At 41.0% G+C, this 24,496-nt stretch overlaps 1 gene segment (V, D, J or C); it reads left to right on the top strand.

The window, feature by feature from the left end:
* Positions 1 to 22,083, top strand: part of LOC142501644 (anionic trypsin-2-like) — a 41,131-nt gene extending 19,048 nt beyond the window's left edge. Inside the window, 8 exon segments of the C gene segment in view lie at positions 414 to 573; positions 1,248 to 1,501; positions 2,050 to 2,186; positions 4,797 to 5,876; positions 19,169 to 19,501; positions 19,825 to 19,842; positions 20,936 to 21,042; positions 21,762 to 22,083. Coding sequence covers positions 414 to 573; positions 1,248 to 1,501; positions 2,050 to 2,186; positions 4,797 to 4,946 — 701 coding nt within the window.
* The last annotated feature ends 2,413 nt before the right edge of the window (positions 22,084 to 24,496 follow it).

Here is a 24,496-nt window from a genome sequence, read left to right as displayed (position 1 = left end):
TCACAGGGTCAGCGCTACTGCCAGTAACAACATCCTTTTATACCTTGCTGGCTATCAGGTGTCAGCTTACATCCTGATTTCCTAGCTTCCTCCTGAGTTAACCTTCTGAGTGCTGGATGAAGCACTCAGACATATGTTTCCCAGGCATACCTGATAGGGGTTGACTTCACCCTGTCACAGCTCCACTGTTCTAAAAGATATCAACAGACCAAGACGATGAAAAGAGTAAGATGGTAGGAAAAAATCTGAAAATTTGTATAAAGTTAATGCAGAGATTTGTTTTTTTTACACTTATCCTCTTTCATTCACCTCTGTCACTTTTCTCCTCTCTTGCCAAGTCACATTAGATGCACAACAATCTTTTTTTTCTCTGATTCCCTTTTTACTGATACAGAAAATGTCTCTTTTCTTAGTGTCTACCCCCATTGATGACAATAGGATCGTGGGAGGTTACACCTGTGCCAAGAACTCTGTCCCTTATCAGGTGTCTCTGAGCTCTGATGGTTACCATTTCTGTGGAGGATCACTGATTAACAGCCATTGGGTTGTGTCTGCTGCTCACTGCTACAGATTGTAAGTTATGTTGATAGAATAAGGAAGAGGGGGGAGAAGGAGGGGTGGAATGAAAGAGAGATAGGGGAAGATAGAAGGAAAGAGAGAGGGAGGGGATGGAATGAAAAAGGGAGAGAGGGAGGGGAACGATGGAAGGAGAGAGAGAGGGAGGGGATGGAAGTAAGTAAGGAAGGAAGGCGGGATAGAGAGGGGATGGGAGGAAGAAGGGAAAGAGGGGAGGGTTGGAAGGAAGGATATAGGGAGGAAGGAGATTCAAGTAAGGAGGAAGAGAGGGGAAGGAAGTAGTGAGAGAGGAAGGGAAAGGAAAGAGAAAAGAAGGGGTAAAGGAAGGAAGGTGGAGAGAGGGAGGAGATGGAAGGAGGGGAGGAAGGAGGGGAAAAGAGAGGGGAAGGAAAAAGGAGAGAGAGGGAGAGAAAGGAAGGGTAGAGAGGGAGGGGAAGGAAGGAATGGATGGAAGGAAGAAAGGAAGGGGGAGGGACAGAGATACATGCAAAGTAGTTACAATGTGATATAATATGAATAAACAGAAAATAAGATTTATCAGTATCAGAATAAGAAAGAACTTAGCATAAATAAGAATGATAACGTAGAAAAACGAAAATTGACTGTGAAAGGAATATAAGCAGGATTAGATAAGAGATCAGTTTCAAGGGAAGGCCTCATATGTCTTTCAGACGTCTCCAGGTCCGACTCGGGGAGCACAATATTGAAGTTTTGGAGGAGACAGAACAATTCATTGACACAGACAAAATAATTCTTCATCCAGAATATAACCCTTCTCTAATCGACAATGATATCATGTTAATCCGACTGGCCACACCAGCTAAATTCAACGCCTATGTTCAACCCATCGGTCTGCCCACCCACTGCGATCCTGCAGGGACACAATGTCTCATCTCTGGCTGGGGAAACACTCTGAGCAATGGTGGTGAGTCTAGGGACAGTGCAACCAAAAAAAATACAAAAAACAGCACAAGATTGATCAAATACAATTAAGCACATTACAATCCCAATACAAATATTGGCATGTTTGCCTGTTATAGATCTGAAGACTTGTATACTCAGTCTATCCATTAGCCTGATACTACTGTATAACAAAAAGATACAGTAGAAGGCCTGCATATCCCAATGAGTCTATCCCACGTACTACTAGGTAACAAATAACAGAAGACCACTGGTTCATCAATTCTGTCCTTTCTATTTCAAGATGACAGAGTTAAAGCTATGTCCATGGAGTCTGACCTAGAAAGGCAGGGCAATATAGAGACACGAAGACAAAGGTACTGCTAGCTACCTTCTCACAGATACAGAGGTTGTGGTTTATGACTAGTTTGGAAGTGGCAATTTCATTCAATTAAAGTATTGGCATTTAACATGTGTTGCTCTCTCTGGTAGTTTAAAAATTGACGTTTTGCTGCCTTAGGTTCTCAAATATGTAAATATACAGACTAATGTGTTCATTTTGCTTCTTCTTAGTTCATTTCCCTGACTTTCTGCAGTGCCTGGATGCCCCGATCCTGACAGACCAGGAGTGTCGTGAAGCCTACCCCAAGAAAATCACCAAGAACATGATTTGTTTGGGATATCTAGAAGGCGGCAAGGATTCCTGCCAGGTAAATAACCTCATCAAGTGCATAAAGAACAGATAAAGATGTGGAGGCACTGTAAAGAGAGACCAAACAAAATAGGTCAGAAGAAATCAGGAGAAGAAAAAGGACACTAAGGGGCCTATGCTATAAGCGTCGATAAGCCACTTATCGTGCACTTAGCCAAAATGCATACTGCTATCCAGTAAGCCTCGATAAGTGGGCGATAAAGGAATGAATCGTCAGAAATGTCAGTCGTCATTAAAAAAAAGCCACTTATCGGCAGGTTCTGAAACTCGTGCAATTCTAGTAGCTGCTATAAGGTTATCGAGGCTCTAGAATGGCGAGTTTCTCCCCAAATCCTCACACCAGGAAACGTTGGATTGAGGCTGGTGAGAAGCTGCTGAGAAGCGGCGAGACAAGACTTAGAAAATAAAAATGCTTTTTTTTCTGCATCGGATTGATGCCAGGAGTCTCTGTAGCTGATATCAATTAATATCAGCACCGGAGACCCCCGGCGTGAATTCCATGAAATAAAAATGCATTTACAGGCAACCTCATTACCTTATCAGCTAACCGCTAAGGCAATGAAGGGGTTACCCCCTCCCGCTACCCACCAAGGGCCAAATGCCCCCTTCCCCCACCACCGTTACCCACAATAAACACTAATACCCACCTCCTATAAACTCATATACAGTACAGTTGGCAGGGCCCAGTGCACTGCTTTGCCCGGGGGCCTATAATGCTGTTAAGACGGCCCTGCCCATGTGGACCATCTGATGACCCTCAGACACTTGCAGGGACCACCCGAGGGCCCACAGACCCACGGGGACCACCTGAGGACCCCCGGACACCCGCAGCCTCTGGTATCAATTATGTGGGAGTAGAGGAGGTGGGTATTATTGTTGTGTTTTTAATGTTTATTGTGGGTAACAGCTGTTTTAATATAATTTTAATACTAGTGTGTGAGCAGGGGGTCTCCGGAGCAGAACTGAGTTTATTTGAGGTCCGGGGACCCTCTGCTTGTGCAATAAAAATGCATTTACAGTAAACTTCATTACCATAGCGGATAGCCTCAGGAACCCCCTGATTCCCGAGATACAGGCCCCGTTATGGGGTGTCGGTATCTCCTATGCATTTAAATGTCCCGCGTCACGTGACCATGGGAATAAAATGCATAGGAGATACCGGCATCCCATAACGGGGCCTGTATCTCGGGAAGCAGGGGGTCCCTGGACCTGAAATCAATGCGGTTCTGCTCCGGAGACCCCCTTGCTCATCTACACTAGTATTACATTTTTTATTAAAAAACATTAATTTTGGGCGAGATTTGCACAGGGAGAAGCGGCTCTCTCTGAGCAGCTCTCTCTGCAGCTGAAAGAAATCGCCGGGTAAGGCCATTTCAGAGAGGCGATCTTCAAGTCACAGGCTACTTGCCTATTTTGGGAATTTTGCTATCAAAGGTAATAGAGGCTTTCTGAATACCGTGATAGCAACGCTCAAAAAAACAGGTGATTTAATTGGCCCAGCGATTTTTTTTTATGAACGCATAGCATGGACCCCTAAGGCTAAGGCCCTGCTCCCAGAGTCAGCGCGCCCGCACTGCAGACAGGCGGTGCGCTGACATACACAGACCGCGATATGCGGTCTGTAGGGAGCGGGAGCCAGAGCGGGAGGTGGGCGGGAGTGGGAGGTTTGACAGGGAGGGGGGCGTGGCTTGAGCGGAGGGACCCGCTACTCTCCCCCCCCTCCACGGACTCGGGCTGGAGCTGCTGATGGTAAGCAACACACACACACACACTCATACACACACACACACACACAGGCACTCATATACACACACACACACACACACACACACACACACATACACACACACACACACACAGACAGAGGCAGGCACTCACGCACTCATACACACACACACACAGACAGAGGCAGGCACTCACGCACTCAGGCACTCAGGCACACACATACACACACACAGACAGGCACTCACGCACTCAGACACATACACACACACAGACAGGCACGCACGCACTCAGACACACACACAGACAGGCACTCACGCTGCTTTCACTCCACACTCCTCCCCGCTCCCCGAAGCCTCTCCTCCTCCCGGAGAGGGAGAGGGAGGGGGAGAGGGAGGGGGAGAGGGAGGGGGAGAGGGAGGGAGAGAGGGAGGGGGAGAGGGAGGGAGAGAGGGAGGGGGAGAGGGAGGGAGAGAGGGAGAGAGGGAGAGAGGGAGAAAGGGAGAGAGGGAGAGAGGGAGAGAGGGAGAGAGGGAGAGAGGGAGAGAGGGAGAGAGGGATAGAGGGAGAGAGGGAGAGAGGGAGAGAGGGAGGGAGAGGGGAATGGGGAATGGATAGAGGAATGGATAGAGAGAATGGATAGACACTGTACAGTGAAATTTAGAAACATTTTAGTATCCCTTCATAGTTACAGTACATTTGATATCAACCCCTTTCGGTGCTACGGACAGATGGAAGGAAGAAAAGAAAGAAAGATATGACACAGATATTTAAAAAAAAACAGATAGACAACAAGTTAAAGCAATAGGGTGAAGAAAAACATAGAAAGGGAGAAAAAAGATTCAAATATAAATCTTTGCCAAACTGTTCCATGTATTTTTTTCAGGTTGACTCTGGTGGTCCAGTTGCATGTAATGGAGAGCTGCAGGGGGTGATATCATGGGGGGCAGGCTGTGCCCTTCCTGGGTTTCCTGGAGTTTATGCCAAGGTGTGTAACTACATCTCCTGGATCGAGGAGACAATGGCCACGTTTTAAATATTTCCATAAACACGGAACTGAAATGAAAATATAATAAAGGAATAATCCCACTGTAATCTCTTCTCTTTGCAATGCTTTCCAGTTGCCATTGGCAGGTTAAGGTGCTAACAGGGTTAGTTTAATTTGACTATTATACACATAGCACTAGTATTGCATAAACAGGCAGGGTAACTTGGCTGTCATTGTGTGCGTGGGTTGGCTGAGAAGTCATTGTAGGGCTGGGTTACAATAAAATGGGATGGACTATAATGTCTATTCATTGGTGAGATAATAAAAAATAAGGGTGTGTTCTGTTTTGATGTCATTGAAGGGACATAGGGGCTTATGCAGAGAGGATAGAGAAGGGAAATAGCACCATATTTTGGAGAAAATACTTCCCAGAGAAGCTTCTCCTGCAGAGAACATGGAGAGATTCATAAAATTCTCCACAGCAGGTTTCTTTACTTTAAAAATTTCCAAACACGTGGAGAGATTGGTAAATTCGCCATGTTAAAATAGGGTGGTATGCAGGTAGCATAGATGCACTGCAACTCGCCATTCTGCCCTATATTATAGTGAGTTCAATCTAGCCAGAAAAACTTGGCAATTTTGAATCTCATCAGAAAAATTAGGTAACGCAGCTTTCTGCATACGACCATAACTTGCTCCAATTCTGTGGCTATTTTCTTGCCGTTTTCACATTAAATAACGTTCCTCTCTGCATAAGGCCCATAGTAACAAAAAGGGTCACCAAAAAAACCTGTTATATATAGCATTCTCTGTCAGATAGCAAGCAATCTGTTATTGTACAGGTAAGCTAGCTCTCACAAGGTGTGATAAAGATGCTGCAACTGAGCCTTTAAAGGACCATAGGAGAGCGCCATCAGTTGGAGCCTATGCATGTCCCTATGCAGCAGGATGGGGGGTTCTGTGCTAAGGAGGAGTAAGGTAAACTTGAGTGACTCCAGTACTGGGAACATAAATAAAGCGAGTTTTCTTATCAGTTTAATACAGATTTGGCTTGTAGTGCTATATATAACTACTGTCTGTCATTTCAGGAGATACTATAACTGTGCTAATTGTATTCTGTAAGAACAAAGAGATTGTAATAAAAAAACAATTTATTTTCAACAAACTAGAGAAAACGTAGCTCTTTAAATTTAAAAGTATTGAAGATTTAGAAGATCTCATGTTACGGTCCGCAATCAGCAGCGCCACCCACTGCCTGAGGTGTGAATGTCACCGCCTTTGCTCTGTCTCTGCATGTGCAGATTCCCCACTGAACGCTTTTTGTATGAGAGTGTAACATTGTGGGGACAGGGGGGGCACCGTGATACAAACTAACGAGAAGCCTTTACAAAAACCCCAGGGGGCTGACAGTGAGAGACAGAGAGGAAGTGACAAGAGAAACAAGCTCATATAGGATGAGAGAGGCAGAGACCCAGTAACAATGAGTCTGATAACTAATAGGGTTTTATGCACCATGCAGCTATTATTGATGGACATCTTTAAACTCTTTCAGAGGGACACTGCCCAGGGGAATATTGGAAACCAGGCAGTTGCATGAAAAAAAAACAATACTCTAATTGTGAACAATAAAGGCACCGTTGATTATGAAAATAATTATTGAAAAACGAAATTAGATATTGTGAATCGGGAATTTTAAGGTCAAAGTTTCCAGATTTGGGGTTGGTTCTGCTCCTGATCTTGTTTTCGCCCCTCACATTGTCAATGTGCAAATTATGCTGCTGTTTTTGGAAGTGGGACAGCTCTCGGTGTTTTGGGTAAGTGGCACAAATGTATTTATTGTGACTTTGACCTTTTAAGAGTAGAGAGACGTGGCTGGAGGGTTTGATCCCTTTGTTTCCAGAGGTGACACAATTATATCCACCCATGAGTGCTCCCAGTAGTAAGTTCATGTGAAGGGAGCAGGACTCTGCCTCTGTGTAATTATCAAGTTTACTTTGGAGTGGGGACACTTCTGGCAGTTCTAGATAAGTGTTTATCTCTGGGGAACTTACAGTCATATGAGTGTAAACAAATGTATGGGGGATAAGTAACCTGGGCTTTCAGTATCCAAAAAGCTAGAATATTTAGGGATTTCAGATATATTAAAATAAATTTTAAAGGAGAATTAATTATATGGTATATAATGTAATAATGACTGTATAAAGTATGGATGTACAATAATGGATATCCATACATACCTCATCAATATTAATTCATATTTAATTTATATGAATGTACAATTAAAACATATGAAGGAAGGGCATCGTATAGCAAAGCGATTTACCCCAAGTCTGGGAACAGAGGAGAGAGGGAAAATGCGAAGAAGAGAGTGAATGGGACAGAGACATACTGTGAGAGGGGCTTAGAAAGGGAATTATTATTTGTCTGAAAAATAAATTGCATCCAATGTATCAAAGAAAAATACTCTGAAGGAAGCCAATGGGCATTTCTGCTTTGATGAATGTGGTTCCGTGTTTTTGCAGCCAGGAGACTTTGATAAATGATTCCCTAGCACTTCATGCTGTAATATGAAACAATTCCTGAGTATTAACACACACATTCTAAATAATGTACTGAACTTAGATTTTTTTTTTAAAGATTTTAAAAACGGTGTATCCCTTTTTTATATACCGCGAAACCCTGTATACTGACTTTGCAGACGCCAATCCAGTTAACATATCCAATGCATTTACACATACGATTAATGTGGTAGGGCTTATATGTTTTAAATAAAGTAACAGTGTTGTATTTCATTTATAAAATCCCAAATTACGCTAGGATATGGCAAACATAGAATGATTCGTTCTGGTAGAGTAAAATATCCAATAATACCACGTTTTTCTCAGGGATCCCCTGCTAGCCTCCTGTATAACTCCAGGGTTACATAGAACACAAGATCAACTGGTTTTCTGAAAGGGTTTTTCTCCTGTGGCTAACACTGCAATATACTTCGGTGGAGGAACAAGACTCATCATTGTGGGTGAGTCTGGAAACATGAACAGGCAGAAAGACAGTATATACAGACAAATGTGGTATATACAGACAAATACGGTATATACAGACAAAGATGGTATACAGGCAGGGGAGGTTTTTATGCACCTGTGAAGGGCTGTGAGCTACGAAAAGCTTGAGTTTGGAGCCGGGACCCTACTCACCGTGCTCGGTAAGACAAGGGGTTGAAGGTTGTGTTTTTGCATACAGGAGACTGATACATTAATCCTTAGGACTCACCCCATACAGAATCCACCTTCTAATTGTACTTCATATCAAGTCAGTTCTGGCGTTTGAATCTCACATTTCAATTAAAAAAACCTGGCTAATGAGTCTAAGGGTCTTTAAAGGCAGATGGCAGTTCTAGTACAGAAGGGGTTAACACGCATCTTGCATGAATTGGAGGTTTTCCTCCTGGGTTTTGCGCCTGTGTGAGCACAGAGAGACTTTACTTCGGAGATGGCACCATGTTACTCGTACTAGGTAAGTGGATGGGGGGATAGGACTATGCTATGGAATAACTGCTCCTCCTGCTCACCATAGGATCAGTATCTCAGTCTCTCCCATCCCATTGCAGTACGTTTCCCCTTAGAACTTTATAGAGATTGAAATCTGACAGAGCCTATCTCTGGCAATATGCAGCCACTAAGGCAAGAGAGGGTATGATAAAGTCACTTACACTGTGAAGTCTCTCCCCTCTGCAGGAGAAGGTTTTAGTCCTATTTCTCATTGGGTGCACTTAATCCTGATTAGTGGGAGTTTTTGTTGTTGTTGCTAGTTCTGGTCTTAAATGTTATATCCCAATACATTGTTAATGAAGAATGAGATCTGCGTGTCCTATGACCCCCGCTTCATGAATTTGTGCAGAGCAATAGTTGAACCATCAAGCAATTCTTTATTTCTAAGGGGATACAAATCAATCGAAGGAACAAGGGTATATAAGGAAATGATTCTGACTGTTAGTGGAAAGATACAGCCGAGGGATGGGAGGATTCTGTATCATGTACCTGCATTTATATCTGTAAAGCAGAAACTAATTAAAAGAGTTGGCCAATGTGAACAGAATAAGCAGCATCTGAAGTGGTAAAGTGTCTGATTCTTGGAGAACCTGGTTCTGCTAATTAATGACCCAGCTACTTGCAGTTTTAAGCGGTTACTTTATTTAAAAGAAAGTGAAAGCACAGGCAGGGGACACAAATAACCCTTCTCCTCAAATAGTGCCAGAGGAACAGCATTAAGCTGTGGCGTTATTGTAGAAAACGTTAAAATTGAGCAATTTGCAGTTTTTGGTAACAACACGTTTTGTTTAGAGATTGGACCATCCTGAAAGTTATTGGTAAATTGCTAAAATGCTAACATTAATTGGGTCAAAGTGATTAGGGAGTGTGTGTAGAGTTGAGTGTTGGTGATACGCTTATTTTGAAGTTTGTGTTATATTCTCTGTGATACTCATATACTGTAGTTGTGTGCCCCTGTATTACCCTATTTTGGTACAGCGACACACTTGTTATTGTGACTGGGCAACACAGCACAAAATACACCTCAGTTTGCTCAAGGTAAATTTGCTTGAACAACCTTGTAGCAACTGTATATCCGTAGTTAGGTTTTTAATATAGCAATGTGGAGCTGTGATGGTGATAAACGGTATTTTGGAGATGGGTGTCGTGTGACTGTGTTGGGTAAGTGATGGAAATAATGCTATTACAAGAAGAAAACAGTGAGAAAATGAGGACTTGGCTTTATCATTATTATGCAGTGGACTTGTAATAGTGTGTGTGTACACACACACACACACACACACACACACACACACACACACACACACACACACACACACACACACACACACACACACACACACACACACACACACACACACACACACACACACATATATATCTTCCTAATAGGAGAGCCCACTTTGAGACACAAAGTCTGCTCAATTGGACCTTTACATATTATTTTTATTGCTCTATACCCCAGGCCTCAAACAGTAGATTGTAATGGATCTATTGTGTCTGTAAATGATGCTTTGTTCAGCTCCTTGTGCACGGGGAGGGCTGCACTATGCATCCATTTCCCCTCAGATTTGCAGCTGGGACAATAAATAATAATAATAAAATACTATGCACCAATGTGTATTAGGAGGACACACAGAATGGGAGATAATGTTATTTATCATGTTCTCGTTGGTGCAAAATAAGTAGGAAATGTTCAAGAAACCAAATATATCTTATTTAAATGAATGTGCTTATCGCTTTGATATATCGGGTCCTGTTTTATTTACACCAGTTTGGGACTTTAATTAATAACTGGTAATAATTTGAGGTACTGAAAAAAATGTAGAGTAACAAAAATAAGTAGAAAAACGTAGCGATCAGAGACGAGTTTGAATGAATAGAGAGAATGGAAAGATAGAGCATTGCGAATCGCACAGAACAGAGAGCAATGCAATGGTGATTTGGCAGAGACAGAAAGGAAGAAATAGGTTATTTGTGATAGTGTCAGTTTGTGCTCTTGACTGTTCATTTGAAATACATGTCTGGGTTACTCTGATTCTTCCTTCTAAGACAACACAACCATTTACTTGCTGGGGGGGACAGCATGTCATATAGCAAAGCAAATGTGTGAAACACATCATATTTAGTTAGAATCAGTAACATCAAAATGTAATCTTATGAAACAAGAAACATTTAAATTCACTGCAGTCTGAAGTTGGATCTCTATACTGTACAATACATATTTATTATAATCATGAGATCCTTACAACGAGGGTTTAAAGATGCAGATCTATTATATCCATTGTTTGTGGTAATTATTTAATTCCTTTTTAAAGAATGTTAATCACAAATTTAATTGTGAAATCCTACAGTATTTTTTTTATATAGATGTTAAATGTTTTGTGGGGTAAGTTCCATAAATTTTTTTTCTAACAATAGATTTGTCAAAGAAAAAAATCAAATGATTAGGTAATGTGGTGCTTTTTCCCCATGGGTTTACAGCTAGGAAATATTAAGCCCTCCATCAAGCTACATAAAACAGGGTAGATTTAACCTGCTCCTCTTGTGATTTCACGAGGAGTATATGGGGAGTGCGGTTTATGTAAGAGAGTGTAACATTGTGGGGACAGCAGCACCGTGATACAGTTCAATGTAAGCTCTTTACAGAAACCTGTCAGAGATTTCTATGGCATTTTTCCAAAAGGTTCAGACCTGCAGAGCACCACTCCCCTTAATATCGCCCCTCTTACACAGCAAAGCATCACTTCCCTTAATATCTTCCCTCTCACACCGCAGAGCATTGCTCCCGGTAATGCATATGGCAATAAAAGGAAAAAGCGCCACCTTCCCCCCTTCCCCCCACTCTCGGTTGGTAGGACCAAACACAGGAGCTGTCCAGTGCTGAAGACCCTATGTTAGGGAGAGGCCTCTTGCAGCCTCGCGATTAGGCAGAGTTGGTTTTCTGTAAGGTCTTTTCCTCTGTGACTAACACTGCTGTCTACTTTGGTGATGGAACAGTCCTGAGTGTGCTGGGTAAGTGTGTGAATCAGAGGGAGGACACAGAGGGGAGAGAAGCAGAGGAGGTTTTTATACAGCAGTATAGGGCTGTGAATACTGGCAAGCTTGAGTTTGGTGAGGGAACCATACTCACAGTGACTGGTAAGTTGAACGGTGAAAGTTTACATTATCCCCAGTGAGTAGTGCACAATTGTGGAATTATGATAGTACCGAGTACCACTGCTTTGTTACGTCTTAACTTGATTGTCAGTTCTTGTTTAATTGTTTTGCAGGCTTCTCTGGTAGCAAAGGGACATTAGTATCATCTTTTTGAAACACAGACATAGTCTGTTCATTTAATACATTCAGAAATTGTATGAATATTCTGTGTTGTTTTTTTGCCCCAGTTTTGCACCAATTGTAACTAATAACTCCTAGTGATTTGAGACACGTAATAAATTGAGAGAAACAGAAAGAAGTAGAAAGAAAGAGTGAGGAGAGGAGACACACAGTCTTATTGAAAATCTGCTTATACTGTATTTATTTAGTATTAAAGGATATTTTCACTGAGAAATCAGATGGTCTGTTCTCTGCATTTGCAGCAAGAAGACCAACGGTATGTGTTTTTCTCTGTTTGTGTCTGTTTGATTGTGTTAGTGTCTGTGTCTACAGTATGTGTGTGCCTGGGAGGTAAGGATTTAGTGTATAGCCTTTTGTGGCTGTGAATACCGAGAGACAGTATTTTGGAGCTGGCACTATTCTGGCTGTTCTGGGTAAGTGATGGAGGTAATACAGCTAGCTTGTTCAGTACAAGAAGACACTTGAATAATTTAATGTTATCTAAAATAAATCAATCTAGGAGTTAATCCCTACTTTGAGCCCATAAATGACATTCATGCATATTGTATCTATTTTTTGTTTTAATTATTTCATGGACTTCCCTTGTTTACCTTCGTCACACATTTCATTTTAAAATCTTCCAGTACTTTATTTTGAAAATATATCGATGTCAATTTTTTTGGGTTGAAATTTCAAAATTGTATTTTCTAACAATAGATTTAACAAAGAAAAACAACAAATTGCTTTCAAAGTGATTTTTTCTTCTTAGATAATGTGCTGCTGTTTTCCCTGCCTTTGGAGCTAGGAAAGTAATATTAAGCCCTCCACCAATTTCCAGATAATAGGGCAGATTGAACCTGCTCCTCTTGTGATTTCACCAGAAGGAGTATTTGGGGAGTGCTCTTTATGTCAGAGAGTGTAACATTGTGGGAGCTGGGACAGCACCATGATACAGTTAAATGTAAGTTCTTTACATAAACCTGTCAGAGATCTGTATGGCATTTCTCCATAAGATTTTCCCCTTGAGACCTGCAGAGCATCACCCTTCTTAATATCTTCCCTCTCACACTGCAGAGCATCACTCCCCTTAATATCTTCACTCATACTGCAGAGCATCACTTCCCTTAATATCTTCCCTCTCACAATGCAGAGCATTGCTCTGACTAATGCCTACCCGGCACTAAAAGTACATAGCATTGCCCTTCCCCCATCCCCTGTAGGACGTGTCCTAGCCCAATAGCTGTCCAGTTCTGACGACCCTATGTTACAGTAACACGGAGAGACCTCTTGCAGCCTCGCGATTAGGCAGAGTTTGGTTTTCTGTAAGGGCTTTTCCTATGTGACTAACTCTGCTGCCTACTTTGGTGATGGGACAATCCTGAGTGTGCTGGGTAAGTGTGTGAATCAGAGGGAGGACACAGAGGGGAGAGAAGCAGGGGAGGTTTTTATACAGCAGTATAGGGCTGTGAACACTGGTGCTAAACTTGAGTTTGGTGAGGGAACCATACTCACTGTGACTGGTAAGTGAAAAGGTGAAAGTTTACATTATCTCCAGTGCGTAGTACATTATTGTACGTATTTGCAGAAGAAGGATCCGTGTTTGTCTGTGTTTCTGTCTGTGGCTATGTAAAGACACTGACTGGCACTGAGTTTAAAGCAGTGGAATCTGTTTCAATTCCCGGTGTCTACTCTTTGTGACCTTGGGAGTCACTTTATCTTCCAATCGGGCCGGGACTGTGTCTGCAAAAAGTATCTGTAAAGCGCTAGCAGCTATATACTGTACAAGAATTGTTAATATTATGTACAGTATGCGTCTGCATGGCTGAGTATATAATATATAGCCTTATGATGCTGTGAATTCTGAGAAGCTGGGACTATTCTGGCTGTTCTGGGTAAGTGATGGGTAAATGTGACTAACTTGTTAGAATCTGCAGTCGTACAAGACACCTGTGCAAATTCATGTTTGACTAAAATGAGACACTCTAGTAATTAGTCCTCAATTTAAGCCCATAAATAACAATAATGCGTCTGCTGCCAGTAATCACATGGGGAACAGAAGCAGGGAGGTTTTAATACCACAGTTTACAGCTGTGACTACTACAAATAGGCTTGAGTTTGGTGAGGGAACCATACTCACAGTGACTGGTAAGTTGAATGGTGAAAGTTGTAATTAAACCCAGTGAGTAGTGCACAATTGTGGAATTATAATGGTACCAAGTACCACTACTTTTCCGGTTGTAAATTTGATTGTCAGCTCTTGTTCCAAGGCTTTGGAATGTGCTGCTGGATTCTGTTGTAGTAAAGGCTATGTATGATAATCTGAATAGAATAGTATGATAATCTGTTCTTTTAACATACAGTATTTATAAACCTTGTGAAATGATGCCAATAGTAACTTTGCTCCCTTGTATATACAATTTAATTTTTTCCAGTACCGATCATTCTAATTGTAATTTTGGAAGAGGTGGGGGTGTAGATTTCGGTAATCTGGGGAAGGTTTTAGGGCAGCCTGTTGTTTGTGTGGTGGACAGAGCACTTTCCTTTGGAGAGGGAACTCAGGTGACAGTGCTAGGTAAGATAACAACTTCTTATAAACAGTGATATCCAGCAAGTACCTTTCCTTACAGCCCTTATCTCTATTATAATGCAGCCTCCCTAGTTTTCCTATAACCTTAAAGACTCCCTTCTCTAGGCGGACTCCCTGGTATAACATCATTCCTTCATACAGTAGGAGCATCTCCTCTGCAAGGTCCTAAGTATCTGTCCCTTTTCATGATATTATCAGGTTCCCTTGGGTATTTCCCTTGCAACCCTCAGTGATATGAATATTTAGCTCATACGGTAGGAACATCTCACAGCCCCAATATGTTTTTTTTTAGGGAAACATGTCTGTTATAAGAATACTGTATTCCACTTGTAGGAACCCTAGTGTATATTTTTCTATTGAATCAATTCCTGTGAAAATAACATTAGTGTCTGTACTGTATGTGTATGTTAGATTATGCTGTATGTCTCAGAATGTTCCTAGATTATTGTGTAATTTGGCAGATGGACTCAGGTGCGTATAGAAGGTAAGAGCTGGACAAGCTATTCACTGCTGGATGTTAACATACCTAGCATTGTACTGTATATAGAAATGACTCAGACACATACTGGATGGGCAGATAGAAAAGCAAAGAAAAGCGTTGAAAAATCATTATTTGAAATATACAGTATCATGATAATAAGAGGGTTAGCGAGTAAATACACAGAGATAAGAGCAATTAATACTAAAGGTACAAATGAATATTTAGATTCAGAGTTTATCGTTCCATTTACTGTAATGGGAAACGTTCAGATTTTAAATAATATTGTAATTCTGATGGCTTCACACAGTGATAAAATATTACAGAGAATGTGTGACTGGATGAGAGTCTGTGTCTGTACATTGGTATATAGCACAGTAACTGTGATACTAATGCACAAGAATTTGTAAATGGAACACATATGAATGTTTTAGGTGTGAATAAAATTGCACATCGAAACACACACACACACACACACACACACACACACACACACACACACACACACACACACACACACACACACACACACACACACACACACACACACACACACACACACACACCTATGTTCAATTTGTTTCACCTAAAACATTCAGATGTGTTTCATTTCCAAATTCTTGTGTATTAGTATCACAGTTACTGTGCTATATACCTATGTACAGACACATCTACTCACACATTCTCTGTAATATTTTATCACTGTCTGAAGTCATCATAATTGCAATATTATTTAAAACATGGCACCTCTCTTGTCTATATTTTCTATAACCTCATACACAGGTAATATATATATAAAAAAATGTATCACATATGCTTGTTTGTGATATTGTACGTTGTTATTGGTTTAACAAAATCTTACATTGATAAACTTTTAGGAGTTAAGCCTCTGCCAGCACATAGAAAAAAACAGAAATTGGTGGTAATTAAGGTTAGTGGACCCATTTCCCTAATTGCTAAGGAATGACCTAATGAGAAATAAAAACTCAGAATGAGAGAAAGGGGTAGAAGATACACAATAAAAACAGGAGCTAGATATAGAGAGAGAATAAAAATAATACGTTGAAATAATACGTTGACAGATGTAAGAAAGACAAATGAGTAAAAATGGGTTGAATGGAGGGGAAAATAACAAAAGGTCGAAATGGGAGACAACACGATATTTGTATATTGAAAATAAAACTGGGAGAGGCTGAAAATGTTTCATGTGGAAGAATGGAACGAGTGATAGGGACAGATAGAAAAGGTTATTCCTAACACGAGTTACTCATTTACTATCCACGTTTAAAGTCTTTTTTCTTAGCTACATCTTCACAACGTGAGCATACTGTAATACAATGTAAATTAAAGTAGATTTATTTTCTACAAGACTTTTTCTGGAGGCGGAACAGTGACAAAAAGATGGTCAATTAAATGTTTCCCAGAATTGTAGCATTGTTATAATTATTATGGTTAATACGGTGGTTACTATTGTCATTATTATCAAATACCATTGAGGGTAATCTCTTTTACCAAAGTCTCTTAGCTACAAAACACAAATAGCAGCGGATCTCTAAAAAACAGAACAATGTCTGTCTGTGGGGCTCTGATAACTCTGTTTTGGGAAAAATATAAGAAGTATATTGGTCAGATTGAATGATAAAGCATTGGAACATCTTGCATGCTGCTCTTTCTTCTAAATTGATTGGTTTCATACAGATCCCCTGGTACAGTATGTAGCCATATATTGTTTTCATGTTTACATTTTTTATATTGTTTGATGTGCACCATTTATTGTTTTGTTTTGTCTTTAAATTCCTTTTTTTTACCCCAGTTTTTCTGGGATATATTAATATTGCTTCTGGCCCAGATCCACAAAAGGGTGCTAACATTTAGGGTGATAACATTTAGGGTGCTGTTACTCCCATTCAAATGACTGAGAGTGATGGCGTAAGCTTAGAACCCTTTTGTAGATCTCGGCCTTAATGACTTTATACAGAAATAAGGGAGGGTACACAGGGGTGTATACTTCATAAGAACTCACTTGGTTGCACACCACCCATGTAAAACATAACATTTAATAAATCTAATAAAACAAATATCACTGTAATTCAAGAATGAACAGTAATTAATAAGTAAGCCGTGGGATCGGATCAAAGGGAGCTAGCGAACCTCAGAGGCTCAAAATCAATGAGCCAGAAGAGAATTAATCACCTTAATAAGGGTATATGCTGCCCACCCAGAAAAGTGTCGCAATGAGCCTACTGGCAGAGGGACCAGCTGAATACTGCACACATCGAGAACGCCTATGCAAGTCACTGAGTACACAGGTATTGCCCAATAAATATATTTAACTGCACGTTGGTCATATAGATAGATAGATGTAGAAATAATTGATCCCAAACAAGGACAGGGATGCTAATTAGAGGCCCAGTCCTGGAATGTACAGTCCAAAATAAATGGACAAACGCTCAGAGGGCTATTGTAGTAATAGTGACTGCCAGCAAGTGGAATCAAGCAGCAGGAGTCCTTAGCCTGAATAAAACCAATGTAGTAGTAACAATGTATATATAAGTATAGCTCAATTTTCATCACCTAGTAGCTACAGAGTATCAGAGACTGCCACAATATAGTAGGCAGGGATGTAGCAATCAGACCCCACGGACTCAGTGCACCAACATTCTGGCACCGAGTAGAGAGCAGGCAATGATCAAATAAGCATGTACTGTACTGCAGGACATGGCTGGAGAGGAGGTACTAGTCACTGGCTGACCTAGATAACACACGTCCTAAGCACTACGATTATGGGTGGGCCGCCCGTTCCCACACAGACCCGTTTCTGCAGACTCACATTTACCTCCTCTATGGAGCTTCGTCAGATGGAAGAGTCAGGGAGTATTTTTACAGCACGTTATAATGGGATACCTCACATTTTGAATGACTGTACTATACATCACTCTTTCCCCTTTAATCATCATCACAAAAACCCGTCACATTTGGGAGACAGTAAATGACATTTCCCAAGCTCGATCTGTGTCAAATTTAAGAAATATTGTCCTATATCTTCACGTCACAACAATAAAATGGTGCATTGTGCCAAAACAAAAATTGTTTTGTGTTGATACTTCACCCCAAATGAGATCTGGGTCTATTCTGTATGAGGAAAACAATCTCTAAGGGGCTATCTATCAAAGTATATGTATAATATAGATATAGTATAGATATCAAAGTCTGCAAAACCTGCAAAAAAACACCTACCAACGGAAATAAATCTACTGATGGATCAACACAAAAAGGGTTTATTTGTTTGTTATGGAGCACTGTGCCATGTTCTGCTTGTGTTGTAATCGGGTTTAAGGAATAGTCCTAACTTGTGCTGTAAATGACATCAGTAAAAGTGACACTCTTCCTAGCGCTATGTCACACAGCGCAAAAGGATGCACTTGAAGTAACGAGGAAAGATGAAAATGACATTATTTGGGTCTTTGAACATACTTACAGGATGGCTGCATTGTTATTATTAAATGTAGCCGTACTGTAGCATAAATAATTACACATATATTAATATTATATGAATTAATAAAACAAATATATAATACAATATTAAACTATTTCCTTTGAAGGAATGAATCATCTTCAGGGATCTTGATGGGGTTCCCTGTTTGGCCTATAGTTGTGCTTCCACATTTATGACCACTATTTCCACTGCTGCAATAGGGAGGACAAATGCAGCAGTGAGAACGTTGAACTGTGACATGGTGATTGAAATCCCTGAGCACAAAGGACCAAAGGGTGCGGTTCTATGGTGCAGCTTCCAATGCCAGAAGACGTATTATTATATATTATTATTAATATATGTATCCGTTCAAGTGAATGGGCCACAATGTGTTTTATGAGATAGCTTCATAAATATTGTCCAAAATGGGGGTACTGCAAGGTAGCTAAGCTATACATTATTCTGTTATCTTAATTCATGCTGCTTCCTGTGTAAACTCCCTGTGTAAACTTCAAGACCAACCACTGCCTCAGCAAAGTCAGCTTGTAATAATGAAACCCCATTTATTTAAAACATACAGAGGTTTTGCCTCAATATTCATTGATCCCATTGACAGTTATGAGGCTGTTTTGTCCCAGTTGTGCACTTTGATACTTAACCCCTACATCATACATCATTCACAAAATCTTATGAGAGCTTTGTTTTAAAGGATGCAATTATATAGTAAGGTTTTGCAGTCAACTTACTTGTCACAAAATGTGATTGTAAGCTCTTTATTTCAGGGATTTAAAGTGGCAACATAATTGGCATGTTCGCCTTATCATAAGTGGATCAGTTCCTTACAAAATGTCTTGTCTCTTGTAGAAACGGGGCGCAATAAGACCCTCCCCAAGATATCGATCTTTCCTCCAAACCCCTCAGAGCTGAAAGATCACGAACGTGTCTCCATTGTCTGCATCGCCAGTGACTTCTATCCAGAACATGTGCGCCTGCGCTGGAAAGTGGATGGGGAGGTGAGGGAAGGAGGGGTTCAAAGCACCCCCTGGAAAACAACCACAGGATACTATTCCACTAGCAGTCGACTCAGCCTCACCAAAAAAGAATATTACAACTCACAGAAGACCTTCCAGTGCAGAGCTGGTTTCGGGAGAGATGAGGAAAAAGATGAAGTATCCAAGGAGATAGAAGGGGAGCCAGGTGAGAAAGAGCGGTGTGATGGAATATGTAAGGGAGATAGGAATGAGAAGGGGTCCAAGTGAGAAGACCAAAGAGGGGGGAAGGAGGCATCATAGGTTAGAGAAGAAAGATGATAATGGGCGAGAAGACACCACAAGAGAGGAGGAAGGAGAAGGCACTGGAAAGAGAATTGTTGGGTGAGGGTGTGGAAGAGGCATAGAAGAGCAAAGGGAGGAGAAACTGTCAACCGGGCACAAGTGACATAGGGCAAATAGCTGTCATTGTAAATAGGACCATACCCATAACGAGCTAATCTCCATCTCTCTGTCTTTTTTTGTCCACAGGTTGCAGTATGTCTCCCAGTGAGTGAAATATTTATCCATCAGACAACAGAGGGGCACATCATGGTGTTTCAAAGGGTGTTATTGTATAATAAGGTTTTCTTATAGGGAAGGGCATCCACACAAGATGCTTAGATTCGAGTGGAAAATTTCCAATGCAAGTGTACAGAATATGAATAAATAGTGCAAATCAGTGCAAAACCAACCATGTGTGCACACAAATATAACGTGACTTGAAAGTGAACAAATATTTTAACACAATAGTGATAACATAAATAGTGATTATATATACACACACACACACACACACACACACACACACACACACACACACACACACACACACACACACACACACACACACACACACACACACACACACACACACACACACACACACACACACACACACACCTATCCCTGCTTCATTTTGCAAAGCCAGTATAACCAACCCCACACTGAGGAGACCCATTAAGGTCGAAACAGCTGCCTGTAGGTGGGTTTACTGGCTATGCATCTTAACCCAGGCTGTGCTCAAAGCTGTGAAATGCAGCAAGCAAAAGCTTATGGGGGACCATAGTATATGGTTTTGAAGCAAAAGGTGGCACTGTGTGCTGATTTGCATGTCATTTCCCAGAATCCCTTGCTGCAGTGGAAACACTGTGTGCTGGGTGATAATGGGGAAAGTCAGGGTTGCGGACCCGTCTATGACATGCAAATGAGCATACAGTAATATTTCCATTTGCTATATATATAGAAATGTATCACATATGCTTGTTTGTGATATTGGACATTGTTATTGGATTATATATAAATATAAAGCTGTGAGTGCCCTCCCCTGGCACTGTATATTTAAGTGGATCCTTATAATAGGGTTGATCTTACAACCAAGATTTATCCAAAGATTTATTCGGGGGGTAATATAAAGTTATAAGGTTGGTTGTTAAAATGACTTTAAAAGCATAATTTAGGATATGTAGTCTTTGGACTACAAAACGGTGGCAATACTAATAATAACGCAAATAAATAGCCCCAAGTCGGTATGACATGGGGATGTTATTGTAAATGGCTGCTTTGTATCTGATATATTTATATTGTGTATGTGTCTTTTCAGACATGTATAGGAGATACATGAATAATGGGATGCTTTCTTACCTCCTAATCCTGTGCAAGAGCGCTTTGTATGGAGTCATTGTTGCCGCTGTGGTGCTAAGAAGGAAGGTGAGAGCAATGGGTGTCAGATCTGCAACAGTTTGGTTACCTTTACAGAGGTCAAAGAGACCTCAAAGAGACTATGGCCCTTATTCTATAAAAAGCACAGACGCTAACACACAAACAGTCCTGTTGACTTCAATGCAAGTTTCTATACAACAAGGACAGATCTGCACTTTTGCAGTTTGTAGAGTAAGGGCCTATGACTATTTTATTCATATCTCGTGATTCTAAAATCAGGTATTTGTGGCAAAACAAACCCCAATATCCTACTGTAATGAATACTAGTTACACTAACTTGTGTGCAAATGCATTGAATACCCTAAAACCTGCTGCGGTGGTCCCTGAGAGAGGTTTGAGCACTAAAGGGACCATCAGTCATTTAGTGCATGAGGGGGCCAGTGAGCAATTTTTATGCCTCTGCAGCACTGAAGGGGTTACATTTTAACTACCTGGAGCGAGGATTGCATTGTTCAGTGCTTGCGTTGTGAGGGAGAGACAATAGGGGAGGATACTTGGGTCCTTTCTGTCTGTGTTATTATTATTATTATTATTATTATTATTATTATTTAATCCGGCTATCGGAAGTCCAGTCTGGCTAACTCATGGTGTCCCTCTGTCTCTGTGTCACTATGTCACTATGTCACCCTGTGGGAGGAGGGACAGGTTCTGTACATTACAGCCTCTTCTGCATGCCTGTGTATTTCATTTCTCTCTCTCACTTCCAGGCTGTCAGAGACTCCTGCTGAGTGCTCATCGCCTCACAGACACTGCTGCAGTATCAAGGCAAAATCTGAGCTTCACATGCAAAATGTAACCCTGTGCAGCTGAGCAGAAAGAACCGTGGGTACAGAATAGAGAGAGACATGGAAAGAGACTATATAATGGATAGGTTGGCAGGAAAGGATGTTATGGGACATATAAACAGAGGAAAGGGCTAAGTACAGACAGATACACACACTGTTTGTAATATTTATTTGTGCTTTTGGCTTTTATGTGTGTAATGATGACCTGTTAGCTAATAAAATCATATCTTCTGTAAGCATGCAATCTGTCTCATTATTTATTTTTATTGACGTCAGTGCATACAGTACTACAGTATACACAGTAAAACAAGAGATGCCTGAGGAGTATGCGATCTTGGGACCTAATACACAAAAGTTTAATATTCGTTATATTTTATTAAATGTATGAAAATTGCTAAATAAGTTTGGAACATCAGACCAGGCGTTTTCTTTTAGGCACAAGAAAAAGGATCAAAATGACTGGGTAAAGATTTCTAATTATCATCGGCATCTCAAATAGTTCCTTTCAGTTTCTTTCAGTGCTCCATATGGCAGCAAAACGCATTGATACACTGATGGTAAGAGACCCATGGCCCAATACCATCAAAATATGTTTTTTTGAGTTTAATACCACGGGCCAGATGCACAAAGCTTTTATTAAAGCTGCAGTTCAGTCTTTTTTTTTTTTTTTACATTTTTTTTTTTACTTCAATAGTTTCATGTGTGCAATCTCTACTTACCTAAAGAACTGCATAGCTGCAGGTCAATTCGTTCTCCATGTATTGATCGGCGAAATTTGGTGACATCATTAGAGCTGGCATATGTTTTTCTTCTGCTTCTGTCAGTGGAAGCTCATGATTATTCATGAGCACTCCTGCACTGACATTTGCTAGAGGGAGGGCAGGGCTGATAAAGGGGTGTGCCAGAGCTTGTGACAGGACATGAAGGGGCAGTGCCTTAGCAAATGGTTGTTAAAATAGAATACAAGAAAATTGGTCTTTCAAAGTTGTTTTTTTTAAAACAGAAAATGCTAAAAGTATTTTTTCTTACTACAGAACTGATTTATTAAAAAACCCACACATACAGGATATTGCCTGAACTGCAGCTTTAAGCCACTTAATGTAATATTATCCTAAGTTAATATAATGTTAATTGTAACACTGTATCCTCAAACAACAACAATATAACGGTAAAACATGTTATTTCCCTGTAAAAAGCATTGCATTAACTATAACGGACATTAGTGAATTGATCTGCAAATGAGATGCTAAATGAGGTTATCATACATTGCCAAACCACTAAAGTCCGTTAAGGTTAATACTTAATGGTACGTTATTTAAGTCATAGCTAACCTTGGAATAACTCCCATTAAACCCTGAAATATGGCTGTCGCAGTGTCTGTAATGCCACGGATAGGCATCATTTAAATAACAGCATTTAATGCCCTGGTCCATCTCCTCTCCTCTCTCTCCATTCCACCAAAAGAACTATTTTGGAGTTTGGATTTGAGTAATCACAAGACGTACTTAACATCACAATATTAGAAGATAATGCAACAGTATGCTTCAATAGTGTAGCATTTAGCCTATGCTAATGAGATGTATTTCAGACATTGCGTATAATTAGCATTGTGGATACCATGTTAAATCAGAGAACATAACGTCAGTTCCAGTTTTCAGTAATGTCAAATAATAAACGCTGATTAGAAAGGAGCTGTTTTTATTTTTTAGCGTTGTTATCGCGGTATTCACAAAGCCTCGAATATCTGTGATAGCAAAATGCCCAAAACGGGCGAGTAGCCGGCGAAGTGATGTTTGCCGCTCTTAAAAGGGCTCACCCGGCGATCTTTTTTTGACGGCTGCAAAAATTGCCTATTCGTGCCTTTATTGCCCACTTAACGAGACTTACAGAATGGTATATTCTAGGCTTTCTAGGAACCCTGATTGAAAAAAACACTGGGTTAAGGAATTTTTATGAGGGTTCACATTGTTATGAATGACAGCTTTGGCATTTCTTGTTCAGATGCCTGTGTGTGCCCAATCTTGTGCATATAGCAAGGCCCCACTTCTCGGCGACCCACTTTTCGGCGACCCGCCGATACGGCGGTACCGAGAAGGGGGCCGTCATGTCTGCGCATGTGCAGAACAGGGAAATTCGAGGTCACGCGTGTGCAGAACGGGTGGTTGCCGAGGGTGCACACGTGCAGAAGGGGGAATTGCCGGTTTGCGCACACGCCGCAAATCGCCGGTTCCGCTTTCCGGCGATTCTTGGTTTGCGGCAGGCCCATAGAACAGAACCCGCCGCTTGCCCGGGGCCCTCCTGTACTGTATACTAATTTCTGTTGGTCTGTTAAAAGTGTAGCGCCCTTACTAAAATTCCCTTGCTCTGCATGTCAGCCCTTGTAGCTGCAGGCAGTGCCAGGGTTAAACAGCCCTCACAAGGTTAGACATGTGAGGAAGTAGAAGTGGCTACTATTAAGTATTTAATATGTTTTTCTTTCAGGCACATGCTGGGCCTCTGGAAGTTGCCAGAGGGTCACCTGCTCAGATGTGTGATCAAGTGGCAATAGGTATTTCTGCCCAGATACTGGGGGCAGACTATTGGCCACACCCTAGCTATAAAAGGTGGGGATCCACCCTTTTATCACCAGACCCCATGTAACACCAGGAGGATCGTGT

The sequence above is a fragment of the Ascaphus truei genome, chromosome 8 (assembly GCF_040206685.1).
Source record: "Ascaphus truei isolate aAscTru1 chromosome 8, aAscTru1.hap1, whole genome shotgun sequence".
NCBI classification, from domain to species: domain Eukaryota; kingdom Metazoa; phylum Chordata; class Amphibia; order Anura; family Ascaphidae; genus Ascaphus; species Ascaphus truei.
Note: the sequence above shows the minus strand (reverse complement) of the source record. Positions and strands in the feature narration are given on the sequence as shown.